Raw genomic sequence first — 24,564 nt, 5'->3', positions numbered from 1 at the left:
AACTTCGTAGAGTCTCGCGAAGAATTCGTCACCGGAAACTGCGTGAGCGTGACTGATAATCACATGACCTGCAAGAGATTTTTTACACTAGAGGAAAACGTACTGAAAAGTGTCGTTCAGAGAAGGTTTCCCCGAACATGACGGTATACAAGCTTATGTGAATTCCTTTTGAACCAATTTCTGCGGCTGATAGCTGTGGGGTACTTGAGATTAATGCTGTTCTCTTGTTTTGCTTTTATTCGCGGCAAATAGTCCTTCGAAGATGACGAGAACTTTGGAAGCTATAGTGTAGTGGGGTCCTTTCCGAAAGATTTTGGGTAAGTTTTCGTCATATCACAGTTTGCCAATCGCTCTGTGGTGTTCAGTATTCCTGCAGTCCATTCAAGGAATCAGTTGTTTTTGTAGTTATAAAGAAAATATCCTGTTGCCTCTTATACTAGCCTACGTGGACCGGTACCTGGACATGAATTCTTGGAGATACAACCTTATTTGATAAGCTGCTATATAAAATTGGTTCTAAATACCAATCAAGCTTGCTGCGGATATTTTTCGAGAGTTGCTTTTGAGGACTTGCTTTTGAGGCTTGTCCTTTTCCCATTAAATACGTAAGAAGCTGATTAAAATTACAGCGAACGGCCAGTCTTGTGCAACGTACATGTCCAAGAGAGAAAACGAATCATTCTAAGTACGGTCGGTCTTTCACAAGTCTCATATCGTGTCAGCTTGAATGATCCAGAGTTAAACCATAATGTTCTTTATAAAGGGTAAAATGGATAAATTGATGTCCATTATTTTTCATTATTATTTTGTTATCTTGATATACCTGCACGTGTAAATAATTCTCAAGACGTGCAAATAATATTAGACACAGGAAAATAAATTGCTAATGGAACATTCTTAAGTGAGATTAGTATCCTTCAGGGTTTACTCATGCACATGTTAACAAGCTGATAAGGAAATAAGTCGTACAATTTTTAGAATGATGTCACTACTAATCTATCTGCTGACAACTGCATGATTTTCTTGTGTTTAGCTATGGTCCTGAGGATCAAGATGAACTGGCCAGCAGTGATAATAAGCCCAGGATTCTATTGTTGGGCCTCAGAAGGTCTGTTCATTTCAAACAGAGATATGGGTTCTCTAGTATATTAATACACATGTACAGCTTGCGCACCTTTACGCATGATTTTGAAACTCACTACGAAGATATTGGTTGTAACCATAAAATCTGTTTATAATTTATATGTGTAATTAGAAAACAGCCCAAAGAAAATAAGTGCACTGATTGGTTGAAAATCGTGTTTGTGTAACTCCATAGAAACACAGAACTAGCACGAGCTGTTGACCTAATGATAGCGCAAGCAAAGAGAATTTACATTTTGATTATTAAAGTAAACAAACTGTTTCCCTTTTTTCTGTCGCTATGTTTTCTAAAAGAAATAGAAAACATGTTCCCCGTGTTTCTATCGAGTTATAGAAACACTCGTGGAAGTTTGGGAGAATTCGAAAAAGCTGTGGAAACACTCGCCTGGGGCTCGTGTTCCCACAGCATTTCTTGTTCTCCCAAACTTCCACCCGTGTTTCTATAACTCGATAGAAATGTGGTAGGTGTTTTCTATTTCTTAATTGTTAAATGTATGGTAATACTTTTAACAGTGTCTACAGTGTTAAGCTGTAGACTCCATTTGAGGATGATCTTGAAATGTTCTTAAATACCTTTTCACCTTTCAATTGTAATGTCATCTTGTATGATTACTTGAATCAACATGACGTAACTTTATTCATACTTGTACTATGAAGTACTTTTCTTGGGACAGTGTGTGGGGTTTTGTGCTCAATCCACATGTACATGGGGAATTGTTTTTCATATAATGTAAAGGTAAAGGTAAATTCTGTATACGAGCCAAGTGGCTCATCAGGCCGGAGCTTATCTCCGGTATCCGTAGCATGAAGCAACTAGGAGTATTTTACTTCTCCCTACATGTAGATGGGATGCTACTCCAATTTTGCAGGGCTATCCCCCAGCATTAAATTTGCCGATTTCCATTTATACCCCTGGGTAGAGAGAGGCACTGTCATGCATGGCCATACATTTTCAGAAATATTGTGTAATCTCTTTAGGAGTGGAAAATCTTCAATTCAGAAAGTGGTATTCCACAAGATGTCCCCAAATGAAACGCTCTTCTTGGAAAGTACAAATAAAATAGTGAAAGATGGTATCCTTTTACATATGAAACACTGGTCTGGCATCATCACATTTCGAATGTTAAAGTATTCATGTACATAAAACCCTTTGAGTACATAGATCTAAATCATGACTAAGTCTACATAGACTTTGATAGTCTTTGAGTTTATTTTCATTCTTCCACCTTAAGCCAGCTCTACTCTACTATATATCTGAAATTGTTTGAAGTACATGCACACTCCATTAATGATTTTTATATGTTTAGTGAAGTTTCTGTTAAAGAGGACAAATTCTGAATGTCAGTGCAAGGCTTGGGTTGTCACAAAGTCTTTAAGTAATTGTTTATGAAGCTGAATTTGTCCTCTTTTTCTATAAAATGGCTATCCCTGAGCAGAGTAGCTGGCCAATATCTGAAAGTCAATAATGATTTTTGCCAGCATCTGGCTAGATTTGACAACCATTTAATGTAAGCTTCATTAATATTAATTTAATAAAGCATGTATTGCATGTACTTGTACTAGTAACTTGCATTGTACAAGAACATTTAATACAAACGTTATATGATACCCTTAACTTGCCCGAAAGATATATCAAATAGCTCATTTGTACAGTTCCAGGTGAGATTTTTGCTTTACATACTGTAAATTAATATATCTCTGGGATCCATAGTCACAGTCATCCGGTCATCTGTGAGGACTAAAATATCGTAGGGATGACCAAATCAATACGAAAACTCATCCGCTGGACGAATTTAGTTTGACTCTACCAGAGAAAACAAGAAAGAAAAACATATTTTAAATTTTCTTAAAGACTTTCCTGCATTGTGACGACTTGTCATCCATTTGGAACTTACAGAAAACAGAAAGATTTACAGCTTTATTCTGCAATAAAATCATAATTTTGATTGGCCATTGGGGATGATGTGGTATTCTCCAGGAATGAAATCATTGCAGGCTCAGTTTTCATTTTGCCAACTACTGATGCTCTGTACTGCATGTGCATCTGTGAAAACACATGGCATGATCACATCACCTGTTTTGATCAGGATATGTCATTTAGTAATGTTATCACTTTGGAAAAACAAGCCTTCATGGCAGTTGAAGAGGCTTTGGTTTCCATTTGCACATCTGGATTTTCTGTATCCGCTGACAGCCACAACTACAGACATGATGCACTTGGAGATTGGTCACGTAGAAAATTATAATAAAAAAAGTAACCTTTCAATTTACAGTACATGCTGTTCTGTTCCCATTAAACGGGCAAGTGAAATTTTGCCAGGACAAGTATGCCATCCAGCATACTTGCCCAGCTGACAACTTGGAGAAAAAAAAACAATATGGATCCCTGATATCTTCAGTACCTTCAGAGAACTGACCTGAAGTGTTACCCTGTAGTTCTAGGAAAATGAACCCACTACATTACATCTAGTTGGATCCACACTGTAAGCATACATGAGGCCATGTAAATGATGTACTTCAACTGTGCTTATTTCTTATAATCATACAGTATTCTCTCGTTTTGGTAGATTTGGGACTTTCCTGGACAAATAGACTTTTTTGATCCAGCGTTTGACTCAGAAGTGTTATTTGGTCACTGTGGAGCTCTGGTCTTTGTAATAGATGCTCAGGTATGTTGTAAATGTACAGTGTATAGTACATTAACAATGACAGCAAGTGTTATGTACAAATTATGTTATTGTTTCAATACAATACAATAATAATACATTAACTTTATTTATAAAGTTAGCATGTACAAAACTAAATATTATAATTTGAACTTAACGATAGAAATAGTTATATACATGTAATTACTTCAATAGGGTGCGTTTAAACATGTGACGTTATAATTCTTATAAATTTCTAGTATTGAAATGTGTGAAATGTGTCCGTCATGCAAGTCTGCTGTTTTCTATTTTTTTTTTTTTTTTCTTTTTCTTTTTAGAATTTCTTATTTCTGATTAACAAATTATTTTTGTGTATATTATACATGTAACTTTCAGGATGATTACATGGAAGCCTTAGGAAAACTTCATATGACTGTCACAAGAGCATACAAGGTATGCTTGGATGGTTAGCAATGTATACATGCCACTTCTACAGTGTATAGTTAACAATGTTCACGATATTATGACTTTCTTAACATGTTTGGCAGGGTAAAAGATTGTGAAATGTAGGTACATGGGCAATCAAATTATGTTGTACATGTATTTATTTAATATTAAATATTTTTTCTAAAAGAATCATTGATCAGAATAGACTGATGTACTTAAAGCAATTTTTGAAACTGCTTTTTAAGGATTGGTTTAGACTGATGCAAAGTTTCCACATGGTGTAAAAGAAAACTTCAAAAATGACTGTGGTTAGAGAAATTTGGTAAACAATAATAAAATCAGTGGAATTCACCTATTTCTTGTAGTTCCTCTAACACTAACATTCTTTAAAAAGTGTGCAGTATAATTATACGTTTTAGGTCAAAATGAAAATTATTTAGGTTAAAATGATTTTAACTTTGTTTGATTCTCAATTTCCTTTGTCTTCTAACCCTTGTTATTCATGATCCATCAATAATTACTTTATAGGGTTAAGAGTCAAAGGAATTTCATTTTAACCTGAATTTCATTTTCACCTACAACATGTATACATTGTAATAGTTTATTATCATCCGCATTTTTGTTATGTATTGTGATGTCTTTCTTTCTTTCAGATGATATTTGTTTTGCTTATTTAGCATTGTTCATGTGTTTGTGTTAAAGAAGCGAAGTAAATGGTTTTATAAGCTCTTTTTAAATTTCAGGTCAACCCAAACATTAAATTTGAAGTATTTATTCACAAAGTAGATGGCTTGTCAGATGATCATAAAATTGGTAAGAATAAGGCTTCAGTCAATCATTGTTTCTTGTTAATGCAGATTCATTGACACAGGTTTTGCAGATTCACTATGTACACAGACTTATCACATAGCACTGGATGTATGAATATATATATAGAGAGAGAGAGAGGATATTACACGGTGGTGAGAAGATATGAATTTTATGTTCAAGTGACAAGAACAATACCTCACGAGTGAGCGATATTGTTCTTGCCATGAGAACATAAAATTCATATATTGGAGAGAACGTGTAATGTTCTTTTTGTTATATAGACATACAATGTACTGATGAGGGTGTTTTTGACAATTTTCTGAAGATTTCCAACTGTTTTCTGAAAATTTCCGAAGATTCTCCAAGACTTATCGAAAGGTCAGGTGAATGTTGCCGAACATTTTCCGAAAAATTCCGAAGATTACCAAAGGTTGCCGAAGACTTTCGAGGAAGACCCGAAGGTGTTTCAATGATACACCAACGAATTCAGGAACAATTTAAGAGACAAACTTAATATCAGTGAAATCATCCATACCTTCACTGGTGAGGATATGGAAAATACACCACTTAAGTCCCACATGTGGTTTCGTATGAATTTTACGATTGGTGTATTTTCCAGCAAAACACTCGTGTCTATATAATAATTCGTATTATGTATAACATGTATATACACAAATACATAGTACATGTATGTTAGTCTTCGGGGTAAATAAGCATTCCTTTCCACATGCTTAATTCTTCCACACAAGATAAGCAACTGAGATGCAACCTTAAAGGTTTCATACTAGCGAATGCAAAAGCACTGTAAATTTGTGATGCTTTATCTGATGAGTACATGGATCAATTAATTCCCTGAGGATCAGTGTTTATGATTTAAGGTGTTGATAAAAAGATTTTGTTTCTTGTGATAGAGCAGATATCTCTTTGAAAGTGAATGGATACTTAACATACATGTCACATCTCTTTGTTGAGAGAGAAATTGACAAAATTTTAAGGAGGAGTTACATTGCATGATGTCTACTTTTAAGCTGGCAGTCATCCCAGAACCCTGCTCCAAACTATCATGTCACATTTTTAACAGAGAATGAAAGTGCCTTTTTATGTCATTTTGTATCATCACAAAATTGTTGTACATCTTTATAACACAGAAACACAGCGAGATATTCACCAAAGAGCAACGGATGAGCTAGCAGATGCAGGACTGGAAGGCCTTCATCTCAGGTGAGCAGCAGAACAATGAACTCACGAATGCATTGCCTGGGAAAATAATTATTAAACATATTAGCCCCTTACTGATGATTTATTTTTTTTTACTGTCATCACCCATCTGAGTGTAACAATGTGTTATTACATGTAGGCTATTTGGACTGTATTCTTGTTATTGGACAGGAACTAGCTTGTAACTGAGGTTGATGTAATGTGCAGAGTCTTTTCAAAAGCAAATGATATTGATCTCTTTTTAATGATATTTCCGTTGCACGAGCTTCCTGATGATTGCAAGTTTGTTCCAATTCAGTACGATGAATACAAAAATGGCCTCTTGTATGGAGACATTATGAGCTACATGTAAATGTAATCAAACACGAGAATTAAGAGATGTTTTGGTTAAACTGTTACATACTACAGTAAATGACTGTCGGTGTCAGCTGATTAGGTACATGCCATGCACCATCACAAAGTATTTTGGGTACATGTATGTACAGGTACACAAGTAGTACACTTTTAGAGATCACTTTGGTCAATTTTGTTTTTCTTTTTGTTTTTCAGTTTTTACTTGACAAGTATATATGATCACTCAATATTTGAGGTATAATTGAAAGAACTCCTTCTTTCCTTTCTATTTTTTTTTTTTTTTCTGTTTGGAATTCACACTTGACCCACTAGCTTTGTCATTTAAGAATTCATTGTGGTTGAATCAAGATTATATCATGTAATCTCATCAACAACTTATCACACAGCACAGCTGTTATTTCTTTTCTGTTTTTTTGTTTGTTTTTGTGTGTGTGTGTGTGTGTGTGTGTGTGTGTGTGTGTGTGTGTGTGTGTGTGTTTTTTTTGATGTCCAAAATGTAGATTTCTCATTTAAACATTAAACTTTGGACTTGATTTAACATAGCCATGGGATAAATTTACACAAACATGGATATACATACGTGTATACTATTCTTGTACATGTATAGGATGAACCTAATATTATGTTCTGTGTTACCAGGCCTTCAGTAAAGTGGTTCAAAAGCTGGTCCCTCAATTGCCAACACTGGAAAACTTATTAAATATTCTAATAACTGTGAGTATTGCACAGAAGTACAAACATTGTAAATGACATCCTTCTAAATTTGTTGTTTTCTTTCATTTTCATTTCCAAGTAATTTGGAAGTACTAAATAAATTTTCAGCAATAATTTGACTTAAATATATCAAAACTGTAGGTTTTAGTTCACTGAATTTTTGGTGGAAACTGTCCACCTTCACAGAGTGACAAATAGATGTTCATTTTAACATAGCTTGTGCTCTAGGTGCTGGAAATTCTCATCACTTACATGTAATATACAATAACACAGGGTTCGTACGGGTCCTGGAAGACCTGGAAAGTCCTAGAATTTTATTGTGGCATTTTCCAGTACTGGAAAGTCCTGGAAAAGGGCTACTGGTCCTGGAAAGTTCTGGAAATCTGTTAAACTCAAGTAAAAAAATATGAAATGTATGGCAGACCGTAAGGAGAATTAACATTAAGATCTTGGGAGTGAAAGGGTTAATGTGAACTTTAGAGTCCTGGAAAAATCAATCTGAATCCTTGAAAAGTCCTGGAAATTTGTTTCTGAAGAAGGGTACGAACCCTGTAACATGCATTTATTTTCTTTTAAAAAGTAGCTATAGTGTACAGCTGTAGCTGTCAGTAGAAATCACTAACTAAAAAACTTCTTGATCTTTGCAAGCATCTCTGCTTGCTATTCGTTTCATTCTTTCAAAAGAGACAGCCAAATCAGCCACTTCCTCCAACAGTAATGCCAACTTCTTGACAACTTTGTGATAACCCTGATGTATGACTATCTTTGATTGTATCGTCACTGTGTAACCAAATTGATGATCGTATTTATTCTCATAACCTGGCTGCTCCAAAATGTATTAGTGCTGATAAGAGAATTTAGTTATTGATCACATCAGATTTAAATGGCTGACCCAAAATACAGTGATACATGTATAAAAAGAACAGTACTGTTACTTGTACCTTTAATCTCTCTTTTTTTCCCGCATACTCAAGAGTTTCATTTAAGGGCCAGGCACCAGGCAAATTGACCGGCCGTGAGGGTGATTTTGTCCAACTGGTTTGTCCATCTAGGGAAGGTTTTATTACAAAGAAGTTCAGTTCAAAGAGTTTTGTCCACCTGTGTAATCCAGTTGCCCTCCTGCTAAATATGTTAAGAAAACCTTGATACTTTTAGTTGGCATAAGTTGACATAAATTAAATAAATTAAGTTAGCAGAAATTAGTTTAAGTCTCATGTTGTGTTATATTCGTTTCAGAACTCAGGTATTGAGAAAGCCTTTCTATTTGATGTGGTCAGCAAAATTTATGTGGCTACAGACAGGTAAGGAAAAGTTTAAAAGTATTCAACAAATGAAGAAGCCTAAGCCGTGTATTGCACTGTGATAAAACACGACGGACATTTGAGAACACAAGGGAAATGTAGAAAACGCAAGCCGCGGGCGAGTGTTTTCTACCTTTCTTGAGTGTTCTCAAATGTCTGGAGTGTTTTATCACAGTGTAATACACGGCTTAGGCTTCTTCATTTGCTTTATGATATAGAGGTAATGTGGCGAAAAACAATAAAACACGCTTTTTCTATGTTTTATACTCTAATAAAACATGGGTTTTTGGCCAGTAAGAGCGTGGGCAGACTCCTATCTATATTATAATGTAAAATAATACATTTCCTTATTGCTAACCCAGACCATAAAACATCTTTAAGTTGGAATAAGGCAGCTTGAAAGTTTTTGACAGAGGTTCCAACATTGTAAAAACGTGTCCATCTAGGGCTAGATGTTCAGAGAGTGGATAATGCTATCAACTGGATAAATCACTATCTAGCGGATAAGTGTTGGCAAAACAATCTACTCTATTCATTGGATAGTGATTAATATCCGGTGGATAGTGTTATCCTCCCTTTGAACAACTGGGGCATCCTCTGCAGTTTAACCTGTCTACAACATTCATTCATACACCTCGATATTACATTATTTTGCTTTAACGTCCTTACAGTAGGGAAGACAGGATTTGGTACTATTAGCATTTTAAATCTTTCAGCTGTTCAGTTACATTCTACAGATACAGATGGACTATGTTTTGGTTGACTTAATTTAGAGTTGCTGCACTGTTACTCATGATGACTTTGGCACTTTCCTTGCAGCTCGCCAGTAGACATGCAGTCCTATGAGTTGTGCTGTGACATGATCGATGTAGTTATTGATATTTCATGTATTTATGGGTGAGTAACCATCACCTATTTAAAACCGACAAGATGACAAAATCACACCTGCACCTGAAGGTTTCTTTAATATCCAAAAAATATCAGTGGCACCTTAGTGGCTCCCAACGGGTCATTGTGGTAAATCACTGTATCTGTTCTCCCTACGGCGAACTTTAGTGATATGATAAATAATGATGAATAATGCCTGTTCAAGTTTTTGGGTTGATTAAATTGTCCTTGTTCAGTTCCAGAAAATCATGATGTCCATACTCCCCATACAAAAAGGAATGGAATTTCATGGGGGGGGGGGGGGGGGGGGAGGGAATAAAAAGAAGTAGTCTTAGGAAAAATCCGTTCCTTGGGGGAGGTACTTGATGGATAATTTCTTGAACAACACATTTTGGATTTTCAGAAATGCAACAATTGTTCCTTATATGTTTTCAGGAAATGGACAAAACAGCGATGATAAATTCGACAAGGCAGTCAATTTCCCCTAAAATGACAGAACAGATAAAAGGTTTATTATGCAGCCTTAAATTAAAATACCGAGGTTTAAAAGGCATTCTAGATAGCCTAACACAGCGTTTTTAAAGCATTTCAAATGAAAACCATCTTTTTTTTTTGCAGTTTGACATTTCTATGAGGTGCAGGGGTTAAGTGAATAAATTCCTTCCCTCTTTTAATATTTAAAGTAAATTTGTGTGTTAATCATTTACAGGTTAAGGGATGAAGGAGACAGCAGTGCTTATGACGTAGAATCCTCATCCATCATCAAGCTGAACAACTCAACTATTTTGTATCTCCGCGAAGTCAACAAGTAAGAGTTTTATTATGCAATCAAAGAGGAAGGGATACCGTCGTCACGCAACAGTTCATGCACTTGTTGCGTGACGCGCGTATAACTGCTCCTCTGCGAGCAGTCTCTCTTTTGCTTGAGAACGCAAAGAAGAACTCAATTTTTCAAACAGCTCCGTTTTCGGGGGCCAAAAATAGACGGATTAGTGCGGAGGTTTTTTTTTTTTTTTTTCTTTTTTAATTTCCTGCGGCTTTTTTCGTCTTCCCCTTCGCCACCCCCTTAAGTTTTGGCCCGTTCGTATCCCACGCGCCGGGTTAATTTTTACTAAGCTTGCGATCTCGACGAACGCAAAGACAAAATAGAGGGTGTTTTGACAGACTAGGAGGGAAGGGTAAAACATACCCGAAAATAGGCCTTATAAAAAGAAAACGCGTTAATTTGAACAGAGCCGTGGTACATGTATTTTCTCTAATGAAACTGTTGTTGATGTTTTCTTATTTTTGGAATAAACTGAAACCACGAACTGAAAACATGAAAATTGCTTAACTGACTTCTGTTAACCTCAGTAGAAATAAAGTAGGAGATCTGTACAACAGTTTAGAGATCAATTAATAATCAACTTGAATCCGCAGGTTTCTTGCCCTTGTTTGTATTTTACGAGAAGACAACTTTGAGAAAAAAGGTCAGTGTGTATGGGTTTAGTTGATCACGTATTTGGTTGTGATTTGCAGATTTTACAGTGGAAGCATCTTTCAATTTGCTTTGCAGGTTTGATTGACTACAACTTCCACTGCTTTCGTCAGGCCATTAGCGAGGTATGTAGAATATTAGCCTGCCCGTGCGCAGGTTTACCTTTGAGTCACACTCGCGAGCGGCGCTTGCCCCCTGGCATACATTTCTTTGTTAAAAATTGGCAACTTTGGGATCCCATAATTCCATGCGTTTGCAACGGATTTTTCTGAAACTTCGCATAATGTACTAAATTGGGCATGGTACATTGATAAATGGAGGTACTTTTTGTTTATGTAGGAAAAAAAAGCGAAAAATTGTTGATATTGCGTGACATCGTCGAAGTGATCCATTACTGAGGGAAATTTCTGTATCTCCGATTTACCAGTAGGGGGAATTGGAAATATTGAATGAATAGATGGTATCGTGTAACCACTGATGGATTGTTTGCTTCTCTTTAGGTGTTTGAAGTGAAGCGCCAGATGAGATCAGTTTCGGATACTGGATCCCAATCCACTTCAGCCGCGTACTCGAACGGCAGCGCAGTGCCGGTGTTAGACCGAGAAAGGGGTGACAACGCTGTGGTGGTGTAACGCAGGCTCAAATGCCCTTCCTGGTAAGGGATTGTATTTGAGCCTCGCTACGCTGGAAAACTATGCAGTTTCCGAATTTTGCCAAACACTGCAATCCTTACAAAATGAACTTACCATGCCTTTCGTGAACTAACCATGAAATGAAGTTACCATGCCTTTCCATAATACACGTCATTGGACAACTGCAGTTGATTGGGTTCTTTACGCCCGTACATGTAAGCTTCAAGACAAATTTGGTTGTTATCCTGTTACAGTTTTTACCTTACAAATAAGTGGGGAAGAAATATGAGACATTACTGGCGATTTCGCTAACCTATCCCCTGTCCTCCACTACCACCCTCCCCCCAAAGTAGTATGAAGTAGTAATATCAAGTTGGACTCTATGTTGCCCAATGTTGATTATCGCTTACATTTGTACTCTACCCAATTCTCTCACCACTTTAAATTGGGAAACGTTATTAGCCGCGATGTTACGTCTACGTTTCTTGGTTTAATGGTAATTTTGACGATTGACTTTTCTTATTCGCTTCACAATATAATCCAGTCTGTGTTACATTATTACATTGTAATGCAAACGAGAAAAGTTAACCGTTTCAAAGGGGCTTCTGTTTGTTTCTTCAGGGTTGTAGTGTTTTTGCCAAATCTTGAAATCATAGTTTTGTGAGAAAATTAGCAGTCGAAGACAGAAAAAGCAAAACAGTTTGCTTAGAAGTATTTTCAATTTGCCTGAACTCAGTGGAGCAGTCGGGCTTGGTGAAGAACAGTAACTTACATTCATTACATAAGCTGAACAGCTCATAAGGGAGTGTGGTTGAAGGATATTCACTAATTGTAAATATGAAAGAGAAAAGATTGGCAGTTACGAAGAATCAGTGTTAATTGTTGAAAGAAGCGCTGCCATGGGAGTTTGATTATAACTGGTCCATATTACGGAAACTAGAGACTTTCCAGTTGGAAAGAATATTAAAATAAAGAGTACAATATCAAAGTACTACTTGATGGCTTTCGTTTACAAAAAATAAAACAGTATGTGCTCAAAAGCTCTAACCACCGTGTACAGTATAACAAACAGAACCACAAGAAAGTACTGTTCAATATACCTTTCAGTTGAACTGTCACACACTAGGGTTTTATCCAAAGACTTAAAATTTACAGACACCTTGTTCAGTATATTAAACAGTACCACATGAAAGTACAGCTCAATAGCGTTCACATAAATGGTCACACATTAGGGTTTCATCCACAGACTTAATTTTTTTGTAACCACCTTCAACATAATAAACAGTACCACATGAAAGTACTGCTCAGTGGTCTTCATTTGAATGGTTACACCAGGGTCTCATCCACAAACTTAAAATTAAGGATCACCTTGTACAAAGTAATAAACATCGTCGTTATTTTTCCTTCGGCCCTTCCCATGACACTCAGCGCGCTTTAATCCACCCGAGTTTCCATTCTTCTCTCCCCCAAAACACGTAAATAGCGACTGGGTACGAGTCTGCTTTCGAAAAATACTGCTGGGTTTATCGTTGGAAAAGTCGACCAGATCGCTCTCTGTTCGCTCGAAGGCAATAATCGAGCGACTTGGGGTTAGTCTTCCACACTTCATGGTATGCCGCGATGCGTTTCTAGCTTGAACGAATGAAGTCTGGGGAGAGTATCCCTATATCGCTTGCGACGAACTGCTGACCTCGAAGGATGAGAATGCAGGCGTAATTTTATCGATGAATTTGTTATAAGTTAAAGAAAAAGTTCTTGTTTGCGTTCAAGCAAAACAAGTAGCCACAGAAAGTCCGTATTATAACTTGAACCATATTGACTATTCTCAATTGCTCTTGAATTTTTATTACTGTCTGTTTAGTCTCGTCTAGCGAGTTACCATAATTGCAATGCAAGCGTGTATGTTTTCTTTTTTTATTCTTTTTTCCAGTTTTCGAGCTTTCACTGACAGATTAAACTCTTCTAGATTTTGAATTTTTCTGTACTTGTACAGCTTGTAACCTCGCATAGGCCTTACAGTTACGATCCTTCAGTTTTCAAACGATCGTACTTAGATACAGACCACTGATTATCAGAAACTGAGAATTGACGAACGATTTTGCGCTGAAGTAATTTTGATTTGATTTAATTCCCAGCAGTTACAACAGTATGGTGATATCTAATTCCATTTATATGGCAACGACCCATCTATCTATAACTTTGCATCAAAGGGTTTGAGGGCGAATCGCTGAATGTTATTTTTTTTCAGAGTCTGTCCCGTAGAGAAACAAAAATTGTGCCCCCTATGCATTAAATGTTTCAGGTCTCTCGTCCTTTCCGTGCCGAGGAACGGATCATTTTTTACATGTATTCGCGTTCCTCGTATCCATCCAAGCCAAATATTCCGAGAAGGAAACCGTACCACTTCCATCTTTGTCCACAGCTTTCAGCGCTCGAGCGAGGTCTTCTTCACGACACCTGTTCCAGTCTTTGTTGCCGGAAGCCAACAAATCTCTGAACTCACTGCTGTCAATCACTCCGCTCGCGTCCTTGTCGTATTTTTTGAAATGGTCGGCTACACTTCGGACAAAAGCGTAACGATTCTGGTCGTCGACGACCTTGAAGCCTTTGCCCTTGCGAAACCACTCTGCCAGCTCAGAAAAAGAAACGCTCTTGCTTCCGTCCTTGTCAATCAGCATGAAACAAACTTCTGCCTGCTTCTCGTCCAAGCCCATATCACCTCGCAGCATCGCTAAAATCTCGCCTTTTTCGAGGCATCCGCTACCATCTCTGTCATATTTACTGAAAATGCTCTTGATCACGATCTCAGGAACATCTTCACGAAAGAGACTTTTTCCTGCCATGTTTTCAAAATCGGACTTCAAGGCTCTTGTCAAAACGTTGCATTTGTTAACACTCTCACGACAAGTGTCAAAGTCTTCTATAAACTTCCAAGATATAAATCTCCAAACTTGTGCCGTGTTTATACGGCTCACTGTTAAGGTCCATTGCGGGGTTGATTAACATACAAGTGACTGATAATTCAGCGTAATTGACTCTCTTGGGAGTCTATTCAGAAAAAGTCAAACAAATATTATAAAACCAGATGACCTGAACAATATGTTCACACCCGGAACGAAATAAAATACATTTAGGATTCCTTAGTGAAACCAGTTGAACGACAATCGGAAATATATTGCTTGCAACTTCTAGAGCTACTTCTATCTTCCTTCTTTCCACTTGTTTCATATTGATTGCAGTTAATGTATTTTTAACTATCGACTTAGGCTTGGCTCAAAACCGGCTGCAAATAATTGCACCTTTTGTTGAGTTTTATTTTTATGGAAATGCAAATTTGGCCGGATCGGACAGGATCCATAAATAATGAAACGGGGTAGAAACTTATGTGGCGTTGCTTTCTCTGAGCGCCTAATTTCAGCTTTTGTCCGTTCATATACAGGTTTACTTTTAACTAACATGCTTTGCGGCCCTTATCTTAATTTTCTTATGAAAATGAAATACCTTAACTGTTCGAAAGGGCTAAGATTGGGGCTAAAATTTAGCTCGACTCATAAGAAGTCTAACGTTTCGCCCAGTTAAGTCTTGTAATCAAGCTATATTTCTTCGCGCAGAGAGGTGAAGACCGCTAGCATTTGACATTATAACACGCGCTCAGGTTTGTGGAAGTTGTTTTAAAGAGCTTGCAAAGACTTCTGGTCACTCTAGTGAGATAAGAAACTTGGTCAAACGCAATTAATTTTAGAAGCAAATTAAACTTTCAGGGCCGAAAAATCTTGTTTAAACTTCTACTAAATCCTAGGTGATTCAGAAAATTATTTGGGTTTTGTCGTTGATGTAATTGTAAGGGCTTGAGCGTTCTGTGATAACGCATTTCTATGTTCCCGATCCTTTTACTCGCACACATAGTTTGAGTTATATTTTAACTATTGACTTGCAAATAAATGCAAAAGAAGAAATAAACACGTGAAATTAAGCCCAGGCGGTGAGCGATGTTGTCAGTTTTTTTTTTTCTTTTTTCTTTTTCTTTTTTACTTGTGGGAGATGCTGTTCCTGTTCTTCAAAGTAAAAAGATACGGGAAAGAGTTGACTCAAGATTATATTACAAATGGAGGCTCCGGGTCATGGGCTATTGTTGGCACGCATTTTTATCCTCTGTCATAGTAAACAACTACACGTCCCGGGTATCATTTTTTCCGCGAGAGAACTGGAACCCATTCAAAAAGAGAACAGGGATTACCTTGAGAATTAAAAGGCCTCTCTCAACGTCTCTTCATCCTTTCTTGATATAACAGTACCACGAGATCAATGTGGCTAGTAACAAAAATGAACGTTTAGCGCTGAACTATAAGCACGATAAATAAGCTTAAATAGTACCCGCGCGAAGTAGCGACAATACAGTTTTATCCTACATTTTTAATCAGTTGATGATGACAATATTTAATTGGGTTTCGGTTAGAAGGAAAAACGTGTACGCAGCTGAAGATCCGGCAACAAAGTAAACACAGTTCCAAAAAGCCAAGCTAGATAAAAATTTTGCCATACGAGAATGTGAAGAGGGCATTTTAACCCTGGGGTTGGGTGCCATTCCCCCCTCTTCCCCCCTCCCTCCCCCTTGGTGTCTTGTTCTTGCAAATTTGGAAAGGGAATTCATTCGGTGATACTGAAACCTTTCAGAAAAACGTTTCATTCAAAAAACAATTTGATATGTTTTATTAGATCGAGAATTCCAAATATTCCTTCTCCTACGTTGGGAATATGAATTGTTCTTGAACGTCTGAGTAAGATGAATGGAGGAGATCTCAAAACAACAGAAGAAGAAAGCTTTATCTGACGCCGTAGAAAACGTCATGTTTCAATTAACTAAATAAATAAATAAATAAATAAATCACATATATATTTAGAAAGGAAGCCACATCAACTTTAGCTGTTTTTCATGTGGGTCATCTATCCTGGTCGAATTGGAATTTTGAGACGTTGGTTTTTGTGGAGGGACGAAAACCAGAGTTCCCGGAGTAAACCCTCGGAGCAAGGCGAGAACCAACAACCAGCTCAACTCACATAGGGCGCCAGGCCAGAATCGAACCCAAGCCACGCTGGTGGGAGCGCTCTCGCCACTGCGCCATCATCTGCGCCATTTTAAAAGGAATTCTATGAACGAGTCCAAAGCAAACCTGATGGAAACGCAAGCCACTCTTTTTGAAATTTATTTGTCTATAAGGTATCATTAACATTCTGACCAACGCCAGTTTAATGTTATATTTCCTTTCAGAATAACCTGTCGTTATCTCAGTCGTAGAATATTTTTCCCAGATTCCAACGAATCATTGTTGTTGCGGGTTTTAATTCAGTTATTAGCATCTCTTCTCAGTCGACAAAAAGACTAGAGAGAATATTCCATGTTAGCTCATTTCGCAAAAGAAGCTATATATATCTCGCGATATACCAAGTTGTACTTTCCGATATACAAAAGTATATTTTAAAATAATAGCATTTTATTGAGACAGAAAATCACCAAAGGCCAGTTCCAGAAAAAAGAAACAATGAAATAAAGGAGCAAGGAAGATTATTGATTAAGAAAAATTGAAAGAAACAAAGTGAAAACTGTGGGCTAAATTTCGACGTAATGCGAGATAAGGTCTCAGATTTAGAAAAAGGTCTAGGTATCATTCTAACTAAGTTTTGTTACTATTATATTATTTGTTTGGCCTGAGAAATAACTGTTTAAGATTCTCGGCGAAAGCTTTCTTCCGTTCATTAAGATTACCGTAATTTAGATAAAACTTGATAAAATTCGAGACCAAGACCGGTGTAGGAAGACAAAAGAAGACTATCCCACTCATGGCACAGAACGAACCCACAAACTTCCCCATAGGGGTGAGGGGAGTCACGTCCCCGTACCCCACCCCGGTCATTGTGATCACAGTCCACCAGAAGGCGTCTGGAATACTCGGTATGTTAGAACCTCCTTCGGCGTAGAATATAGCGCTGGAAAATATCACCACGGACACCGCGAAGCAAAATCCTAACGTCTTGAGTTGCTCAAAGCTGGAACATAATGTACTAACTAATAGCTTGATAGCATCACTGTACCGCGAAAGCTTGAACACACGTAAAACGCGAAACAGTCTGATGGCGCGCAACACGGCGAACGAACGAACTTCATCGGTGCTCTGTTGAAGCGCTAACGTTACGTAAAATGGAAAGATGGCGAGAACGTCTAGTACTCCCATTGTGGACTTGACGAAATTCCAAACAACTGGCGCCGAATAGAGGCGTACAAAATACTCAATTGTAAACCATGCCACAAAAATACCTTCCATTACGAACCAGTAATCCACAGTTGGCTCTTTGTGCTCTTCAAGCACATACTTTCCGTCTTTGCTGATGTTTTGGTAAATGATGCGTGGCTCGATCGCTAGCTGTGGAATAGTTTCGATGCAGAACACAACAGTGGAGAAAATTATGACGAAAATTGACCACAGCGCAAGCACGCGCGCGGTTTGGGAAGATCGCGGGAACTCAAACCATAACCAAAGTTTTCGCTTGTGTGGGCTGAGTGGCAAAATTTCCTCCACATCCTCGTGTGTGCTCGATAGATCATCACAGTGGATTGAATAATAATTGCTAGATAAACCGTAAAATTCGATTTCTTCCAAAAATGTCTCCTCGCTGACAGTGTCTGGTTTGGCAAGAATGCCGCGCGATTGGTAGAAAAACAAAATGGCGTCGAACGACGGTTTGTCTCGCGCAAAGACGTATTCGCCTTCCGACGAGCTATAGTATTCTCGTCGTCTCGTCGGAGAGCCGAGTAGCGTTTCCGGATAATTTTCCAAGGTCTCTTCGTACGTCTCAAAACGCATACCGCTAACGTTGATGATAATTCGCGGGCTTGTGTAGGCTGGGATATAAGTTGGGATATGACTTTGAACTCTTCGAGGCCGTGGTGTTTGTAAAGGAGGTAGATTGATAGCAGCGTTATACGCCTTAAGCATTATACGGTTTTCTCAGTGCTATGAACTCGTTTAGATGCTGAAGATGCAAGATGAATCTGCGTTTGCGTTTTCTTCATTAGATACGGCGTTATGCATTCCCTATAGTCCGCTACAGAGGCGTCTAGACCGCACAAAGCTCTGTAAAGACCCCCCAGGAGGTCCGGCGTCGAATATTTGCGACTAAGGTCGGCATCATTATCGTACAGAATGTTCCCGTAGAAACAAGCAACGGTGCATAAAGTAAACTGAAAGGAAATAAATTGCGTGAAAATGAAGTCTGTATTATGTGTTAGGTGAGAAACGGATGAATTTAAATGCAAACTAAACAATTTAAGCAACAAATATTATATATGCTACAGACATCTACCACACTAGTTGGGATGTCATTTCAATGAAGTCATATTCTTTATCTCATTCGCTCCTCACTAAAATTAATACTTTGAATTGATGTTTAGAATTTTAAACACAATGTAACATGATTTAATTTGTTCCACCAAGAGGCTCGTCAAAACTCAGTTACTTCTAATCAGTGGTTTGGCCTCGCTACTTGAAATGAAACGATTAACAGTGGCAGATCCAGACTTTGAGCTAAGCGGGGGGGCCGGGGGGGGGGGTGGTTTTGATTTACTTGCCCTGCCGGCGGCTTTTCTTCCTTCAGTCATTTCTTCTTTTTCACCCAAAATAAGGGGGAGGTGGGGGCCGGGCTCCCCCGGACCCCTTCCCGAGATTCGCCACTGATTAAAAATCATGGTATGGCTATTAAAACAGATGTTCGGAGTGAGACTTCTGAGAAATATATAACAGCTGAATTTATACACAAACTTTCGAAGAAAAGAAGTCTTAGTGTATGGCCGGATTCAGGCAAACAACAACAACAAAAAAGCTATGCTTCCAAATCAGTACGTGTGCTCATCAGTAAATTGTCGAGAAACAAGCAATATCTCACGTAGCTTTATTTTTAACGGTCTGACTTTAGCCATAGTATTTATTTCATTTTTTTCCAAGTATTTTATTTCTCAGTTTAATATATGCTCTATGCTTTTTGTTAGGGCTTAACTATCCAGCGCCACTTTAAAATATTCTGTAAATTTACTTATTTTTGCCTTCTTTTGTGTCGTAAAATAAGAGTTGAAAGTATGAAATAAAACAATGAGAAATACTGGCTCTTTTTGTATAATTGGCTGGATATTTCTAGCACAACGTCAAATTTAGTTCTCAGCTGTCTACGGCATTTTATTTACGACATTTTATCTACGATCATTTCCCAATACTAACTCGACATGCGATATGCATATGTCAAGTTAGTACATGCACATGTTGAAATTAAAACAAATGAGAAATTATGACAACAGAACTTACGCATTAGTACCATGTTTTCATCTGGAATGAACACAAGCAGCATAATTCTCAGACAGGTAATCCGTAAGAATAAATACAGAACGTGCCAACAGCAAAAATTGCTGGCCTTTTTACTGCTTTGTTCTTAACCAAGGTGGCAAGAAAATCACTATAAGTAAGATTAAAAGAAATTTTCACTGGATGAATTTTAACTTTTTTTTTTTCAATACGGCTAGATAATAGAAGCTTTGTGGCCATGAGCGATGGTTGTAAGGTCTCTCTCGGCCAGTTTACTTTATTTTTAATTTGCGCTATGCGTCGTGCAAATAAATATAGCTCCCTCCTGGAGATAATACACAGATTATGGTACACATCGGTTTTTCTGTCCGTCTTGAATAATGCCACATTCGCTGGGAATTGTCAACCGCAAATTGGAACCATGTAAATAGCAGGTCTTTAAATTATAACCCGGCTAGGAAAAAACCACACTTCCAGCTAAGCGAGTAAGTGTACAGATTTCAGACCGAAATGAATCGAAATCTATATTTTGAAATTGATACCGTGCTAGTATTACTTTCGTTTTGTAACTCACGGAAAATATCGGCGCATTGCGCCGAATTCAACGACACTGACTTTTTTTCCTTTTATGCTAAACTGTCTCTATTTCCACTAATTATAATTTAACGCGGGGTTGTTATGTAAACTAGCCTTTTCTTAAAGACAAAGAAAGTGCTAAATACTGTCTGTTTGGAAACGTTAGCGTAGAATGAATAAATTACATACTATTTTTTACCACGAAAATTGTGTTAGGAATTCAATTATATGCATGTTTAGTTCAAAGCGCACGTTCAGTGTAGTATAGACACAGAAAGAACGATACGTTTTTCAAGCATGACCTTGGAAGAAACTCCAGCTAAATCAATTAATTTTCCTCGTGTATATTCGTCCATTCACTCGAGATATTATAAATATGCCGTTTATTCGGCGATTACAGATAAAACATACTGTGTATTACCAATGATAGCATGACTCGTTTTGAAAATAAAAAAGAAAGTCGTTGTGGAGCGATTCAAACTTAAACTGCCGTTCACATTTACATTGATTTTCCTACGAAAGGAGTGCAGAGAAAATTAAAGCTCTAGTCTGGGCTAGAAACAAACGTAAACAGTGATACTTTAATTACGGCTACGAAAACATTTAAAGGTGCAAACTGATAACGGTCAAGAAACATGATGCACTCTGTATGAAGCGATTCAAGAGCATCAAATAACGCTGAGAAACGGACTTCAGTTCTTAGAAACTTAAATATTGAACTGACAGTGAAGCACAAGAATGCATAGGGAGCAATTTCGAAACCACAAGTTTGTAAATTTATCTCTTTAAAACGGCCTGTCAAGTTCTCTATTATCATTATTATTTTTTACTATTACTCTATTTTTTTTAATGTGTATGTAAAAACACAGTATTAAATTTACCAGAAGCATGTTTCAGGGTCTTCAGGACGAAATATTGAAGTAAATATTCAACTTCTTCGATAAACTTCTAAGCATGTAAGAATATAATGTATGAGTAACAGTTTTCTTTCTGTAAGCCTAGCGTGGTTAAATAACGCCGGCTAACATATCGATCAATAGACATGAACTTAGAAAGCTCAGAATTCACCGATGAAAAATCTACCGCTTTTTATAAACAGGAAACTAAAACTTTACACAAGAATTTCCGCAACTGACAGCGTGGTAAACGATCCACATAACACCGAACGCACAAAAGAGAAAAAAAAATCCTTTTGTGAAACTGAAATAAAACGGTTGTTTTCCCAAATTTGATCAGAAATAGGGAAGATCAAAACTGAAAGTCGTCAACTCGTTTGATAACAAACTGGTGTTTCGAACGATTCAAATGAGACAAGCGTTTTTCCTTTTTTTTTTTTTTTTTTTGCTGTTCGTGACTACAGCAGGTATAATTATCTTAATTATGATATGCTTAGAAAGCGTGGTCGAGAACAAGCTACTAAACTAGGCCGAAAGTGTGTTTCGAAACGTGGAAACTCTTGTATTGATAAATTGATATTCACGCAACAACGAAAATGCGACTCTGTTGTAAAGACACACTAAAATTAAAACACAAACTAATTAAGGAGCTTCAAATACCGCGAATTTTCTCGGTGTATGCACAACGGTCGAGACGAAATTGATTTATACTTTAAAACAGTCTAATCCAAGGGATTTGTGTGCTAAATCTTCAACGCTGTACTCAAGTGCTTTCCTGAAAGCGGAAAATAAGTAGAAGAAGTCAATAAATTACGCTGGCTTACCTTAAGCGGCAGCGTTCTTGAAATGTATCACCTCAGAGTGAGCGTTGCGGATTAGACGGTGTTTAATTGGGGTTTATTGTGTAACCTTTCCAGCAGTGGGAATACTTCTTAAAAATCCTAGCACGATTCCGCTTGATTCCGAAACAAATTTTGTCGCGTCCAATTTGCCCACTCAAAAAAACGTAAACAGAAGTAAGCCAGTGAAAAGCCTCGTAATTGATAAGCTAAGACAAATAATGACACATACACCGTGTTTACAAATTTAACTTCAAACACAAGCCTCAAACGACATTTTCTCGATGACGTCACGCAGACAGGTGCTCTGCCGACATTAACACTTAAGGAAAAATGATTAAAAGCGCTAATATATCAAGCTTTTAGGCAAGTAACTTAGGCGTTTAAGTGCTTGTCAGTTTTGCTGTTCTTCAAAGGCGTCGTTTGATCCGACAGCTTTATTTTAAAACAGCGAGGATGAACCACCTAGGAGATAGGTTCAAAACCTAAGCTCGCAATTAGATGAAGTGTAAATGTTTCCAACTATCTAAAATATAAACATTTTGACTTTTTATTGACCGTGCTATGACCAAAACGTTGCTTAAATGTGAGTGATATTAATAATCAGAGAAACACATGTTACGAGAACGGGCACCGCAAAAAATTGACGGGTTTAATCTTAGATGGAAATCAATACAAGCATCTATTTGAGTGCTGGCGATAATGCGTCAATGAGTGCAACGGCGATTTTTTTGCTAAATTTATCGTGCTGTAATCAATGCAAATATCATTTAAAATATTCAAGAACAGGTCTTTTGAAGAACATAGCGTCAAAGGGTAACTATGATGCCCATAAATTCAAAGAGGGAAAAAGCCGAAAGATATTATTTCAATGACGGAAACGTAAAACTAGAACTATTGGTCTAGTTGTGTTAAAAGTTACTAAATAAGTGTCCTGTAGCTATAAAGGGGCTATGACAATGAGTTGCGCATGCCAAGGGTGCGATAACGTTTCTAAGACGTCCTGTCCTAGAAAAATATTCAACAATTATTACACGCGGATGAGCAAAATACTGGTAGTTTACAGCAGCGCAGGGGAGCATATCAATAGACCAATTTCGATATATTAAAATTCAGCCTAACACAATAGACCTCAGAACGAGGCTCTGGGGAATAAACCCCACAAACTCTGTGTTTATTCCCCAGAGCCTCGTACTCAGGTCTATTGTTTTAGGCTGAATTTTAATATATCGAAATTGGTCTATTATTTGCCGAAGCCGAAAGTCGTCGAGGCAAATAATTGACTTGCGAAACGCTGAAAAATCACGATATTTTTCGATAATCGAGTTTGGTGACTGCTTTATCATTCGATCACCAGGTTTGTTTTCATATTTAAATTACTCTCTGACAGATCAGGAAAGCGATCTGCCATTTTTTACTCAGGAGCGTGGTTACAATGCGCATGAGCAGAATATTATTTGTAGCAAAAACCACCTTTAGACGGTACTACGCATGAGCAGATCATTATTTGTAGGCAGTTATTTACAGATCACGTGGTAGGCTTTCGACCAATGAAAAAGAAAAAAAAGAGATGCATCGAATAACAATACTAATCGTTAATTGAAATTTGTTTCCTGTTCCACTATTGGCCTTGATATTTTCATCGTGATGTCCTGAAGGTAACACAATGGTTACATGTAATAAGAATTGGACGGAGTGGAGTACAATTCAGGGAGTAATCGCGCGAGTAATTTCAAAGCACCATTACTCCCTGAATTGCACGACACGAGGTCCAATTACTAATTAATCGTATCTATAACAAATTTTGGAATTAAAAATGTCTTTTGAGAACTTCTTTTAAGCGAAAACGTATGTAGCGCGTTTCATAAGTTTTGAAAACTGTAAGAAACACTGCACAAAAAAAAAAGCGATTGAAGCGCGCGCAACTGACGTGCGAGTCACATGGGTATCCAATTACAGGTGTCCAATTGCAAAAAGTTCAAATTTGGATACCTGTAATTGGACACCCACGTTATCGCGCGCCGATTAGCCCTCGGACGAGACATATGTAAATTATTTTTGCGTTTAATACATAGCGTTCGGCTTGCTGTACAAGATGACATTTTTATTGTTGGCAATGACGTCATTTGATGTCACAAGATGTCATTGAGTCCATCATGGATTTCCCACTCTGGAATTCACCATTATCTCGGAAAGCCAGAAAATAATATTAATGGGAAATTATACTAACAAGATATTAGTATGCAAAAAAAGTAGTGGTTCTGCAGAGTTGCTCG

At 37.5% G+C, this 24,564-nt stretch overlaps 3 protein-coding genes across 3 annotated transcripts; 1 reads left to right on the top strand and 2 right to left on the bottom strand.

Annotated features, from left to right (window-relative positions):
- Window positions 1-44: 44 nt before the first annotated feature.
- LOC110058740 (ras-related GTP-binding protein C-like) lies at window positions 45-12,929 on the top strand. Its single transcript, XM_089272029.1, has 17 exons — window positions 45-143; window positions 253-317; window positions 1,034-1,108; window positions 2,122-2,216; window positions 2,771-2,802; window positions 3,711-3,812; window positions 4,185-4,241; window positions 4,979-5,048; window positions 6,194-6,266; window positions 6,813-6,852; window positions 7,257-7,331; window positions 8,568-8,632; window positions 9,452-9,529; window positions 10,230-10,328; window positions 10,940-10,989; window positions 11,076-11,122; window positions 11,498-12,929. Exons 1-17 carry the CDS (start codon window positions 138-140, stop codon window positions 11,627-11,629), a joined length of 1,161 nt encoding a protein of 386 aa, XP_089128155.1. The 5' UTR covers window positions 45-137; the 3' UTR covers window positions 11,630-12,929.
- A 600-nt stretch (window positions 12,930-13,529) lies between these two features.
- On the bottom strand, window positions 13,530-14,891 carry LOC110058733 (troponin C-like). The gene has a single exon (XM_020765390.2). The coding sequence runs from the start codon at window positions 14,470-14,472 to the stop codon at window positions 13,963-13,965; it is 510 nt and encodes a 169-aa protein (XP_020621049.2). The 5' UTR covers window positions 14,473-14,891; the 3' UTR covers window positions 13,530-13,962.
- Window positions 14,892-15,628: 737 nt separating this feature from the next.
- LOC110058731 (potassium voltage-gated channel protein Shaker-like) lies at window positions 15,629-22,565 on the bottom strand. Its single transcript, XM_020765387.2, has 2 exons — window positions 22,274-22,565; window positions 15,629-18,866 (listed from the first exon to the last, which is right to left on the bottom strand). The coding sequence occupies exon 2, from the start codon at window positions 18,619-18,621 to the stop codon at window positions 17,323-17,325; it is 1,299 nt and encodes a 432-aa protein (XP_020621046.1). The 5' UTR covers window positions 18,622-18,866; window positions 22,274-22,565; the 3' UTR covers window positions 15,629-17,322.
- Between the last annotated feature and the right edge of the window lie 1,999 nt (window positions 22,566-24,564).

This window comes from Orbicella faveolata, unplaced genomic scaffold (assembly GCF_042242905.1).
Source record: "Orbicella faveolata isolate gen_17 unplaced genomic scaffold, um_ofav_v1 contig_34, whole genome shotgun sequence".
In the NCBI taxonomy this organism is placed as follows: Eukaryota; Metazoa; Cnidaria; class Anthozoa; order Scleractinia; family Merulinidae; genus Orbicella; species Orbicella faveolata.
This window is presented reverse-complemented; position numbering and strand designations above follow the sequence as displayed.

Coding starts and splice junctions, on each gene's coding strand:
- LOC110058740 (XM_089272029.1), top strand. Junction 2,803..3,710: donor GCTCATTTGTACAGTTCCAG/GTGAGATTTTTG, acceptor TCGTTTTGGTAG/ATTTGGGACTTTCCTGGACA. Junction 5,049..6,193: donor GTCAGATGATCATAAAATTG/GTAAGAATAAGG, acceptor TTTATAACACAG/AAACACAGCGAGATATTCAC.
- LOC110058733 (XM_020765390.2), bottom strand. CDS start 14,472: ATGGCAGGAAAAAGTCTCTTTCGTGAAGATGTTCCTGAGATCGTGATC.
- LOC110058731 (XM_020765387.2), bottom strand. CDS start 18,621: ATGCTTAAGGCGTATAACGCTGCTATCAATCTACCTCCTTTACAAACA.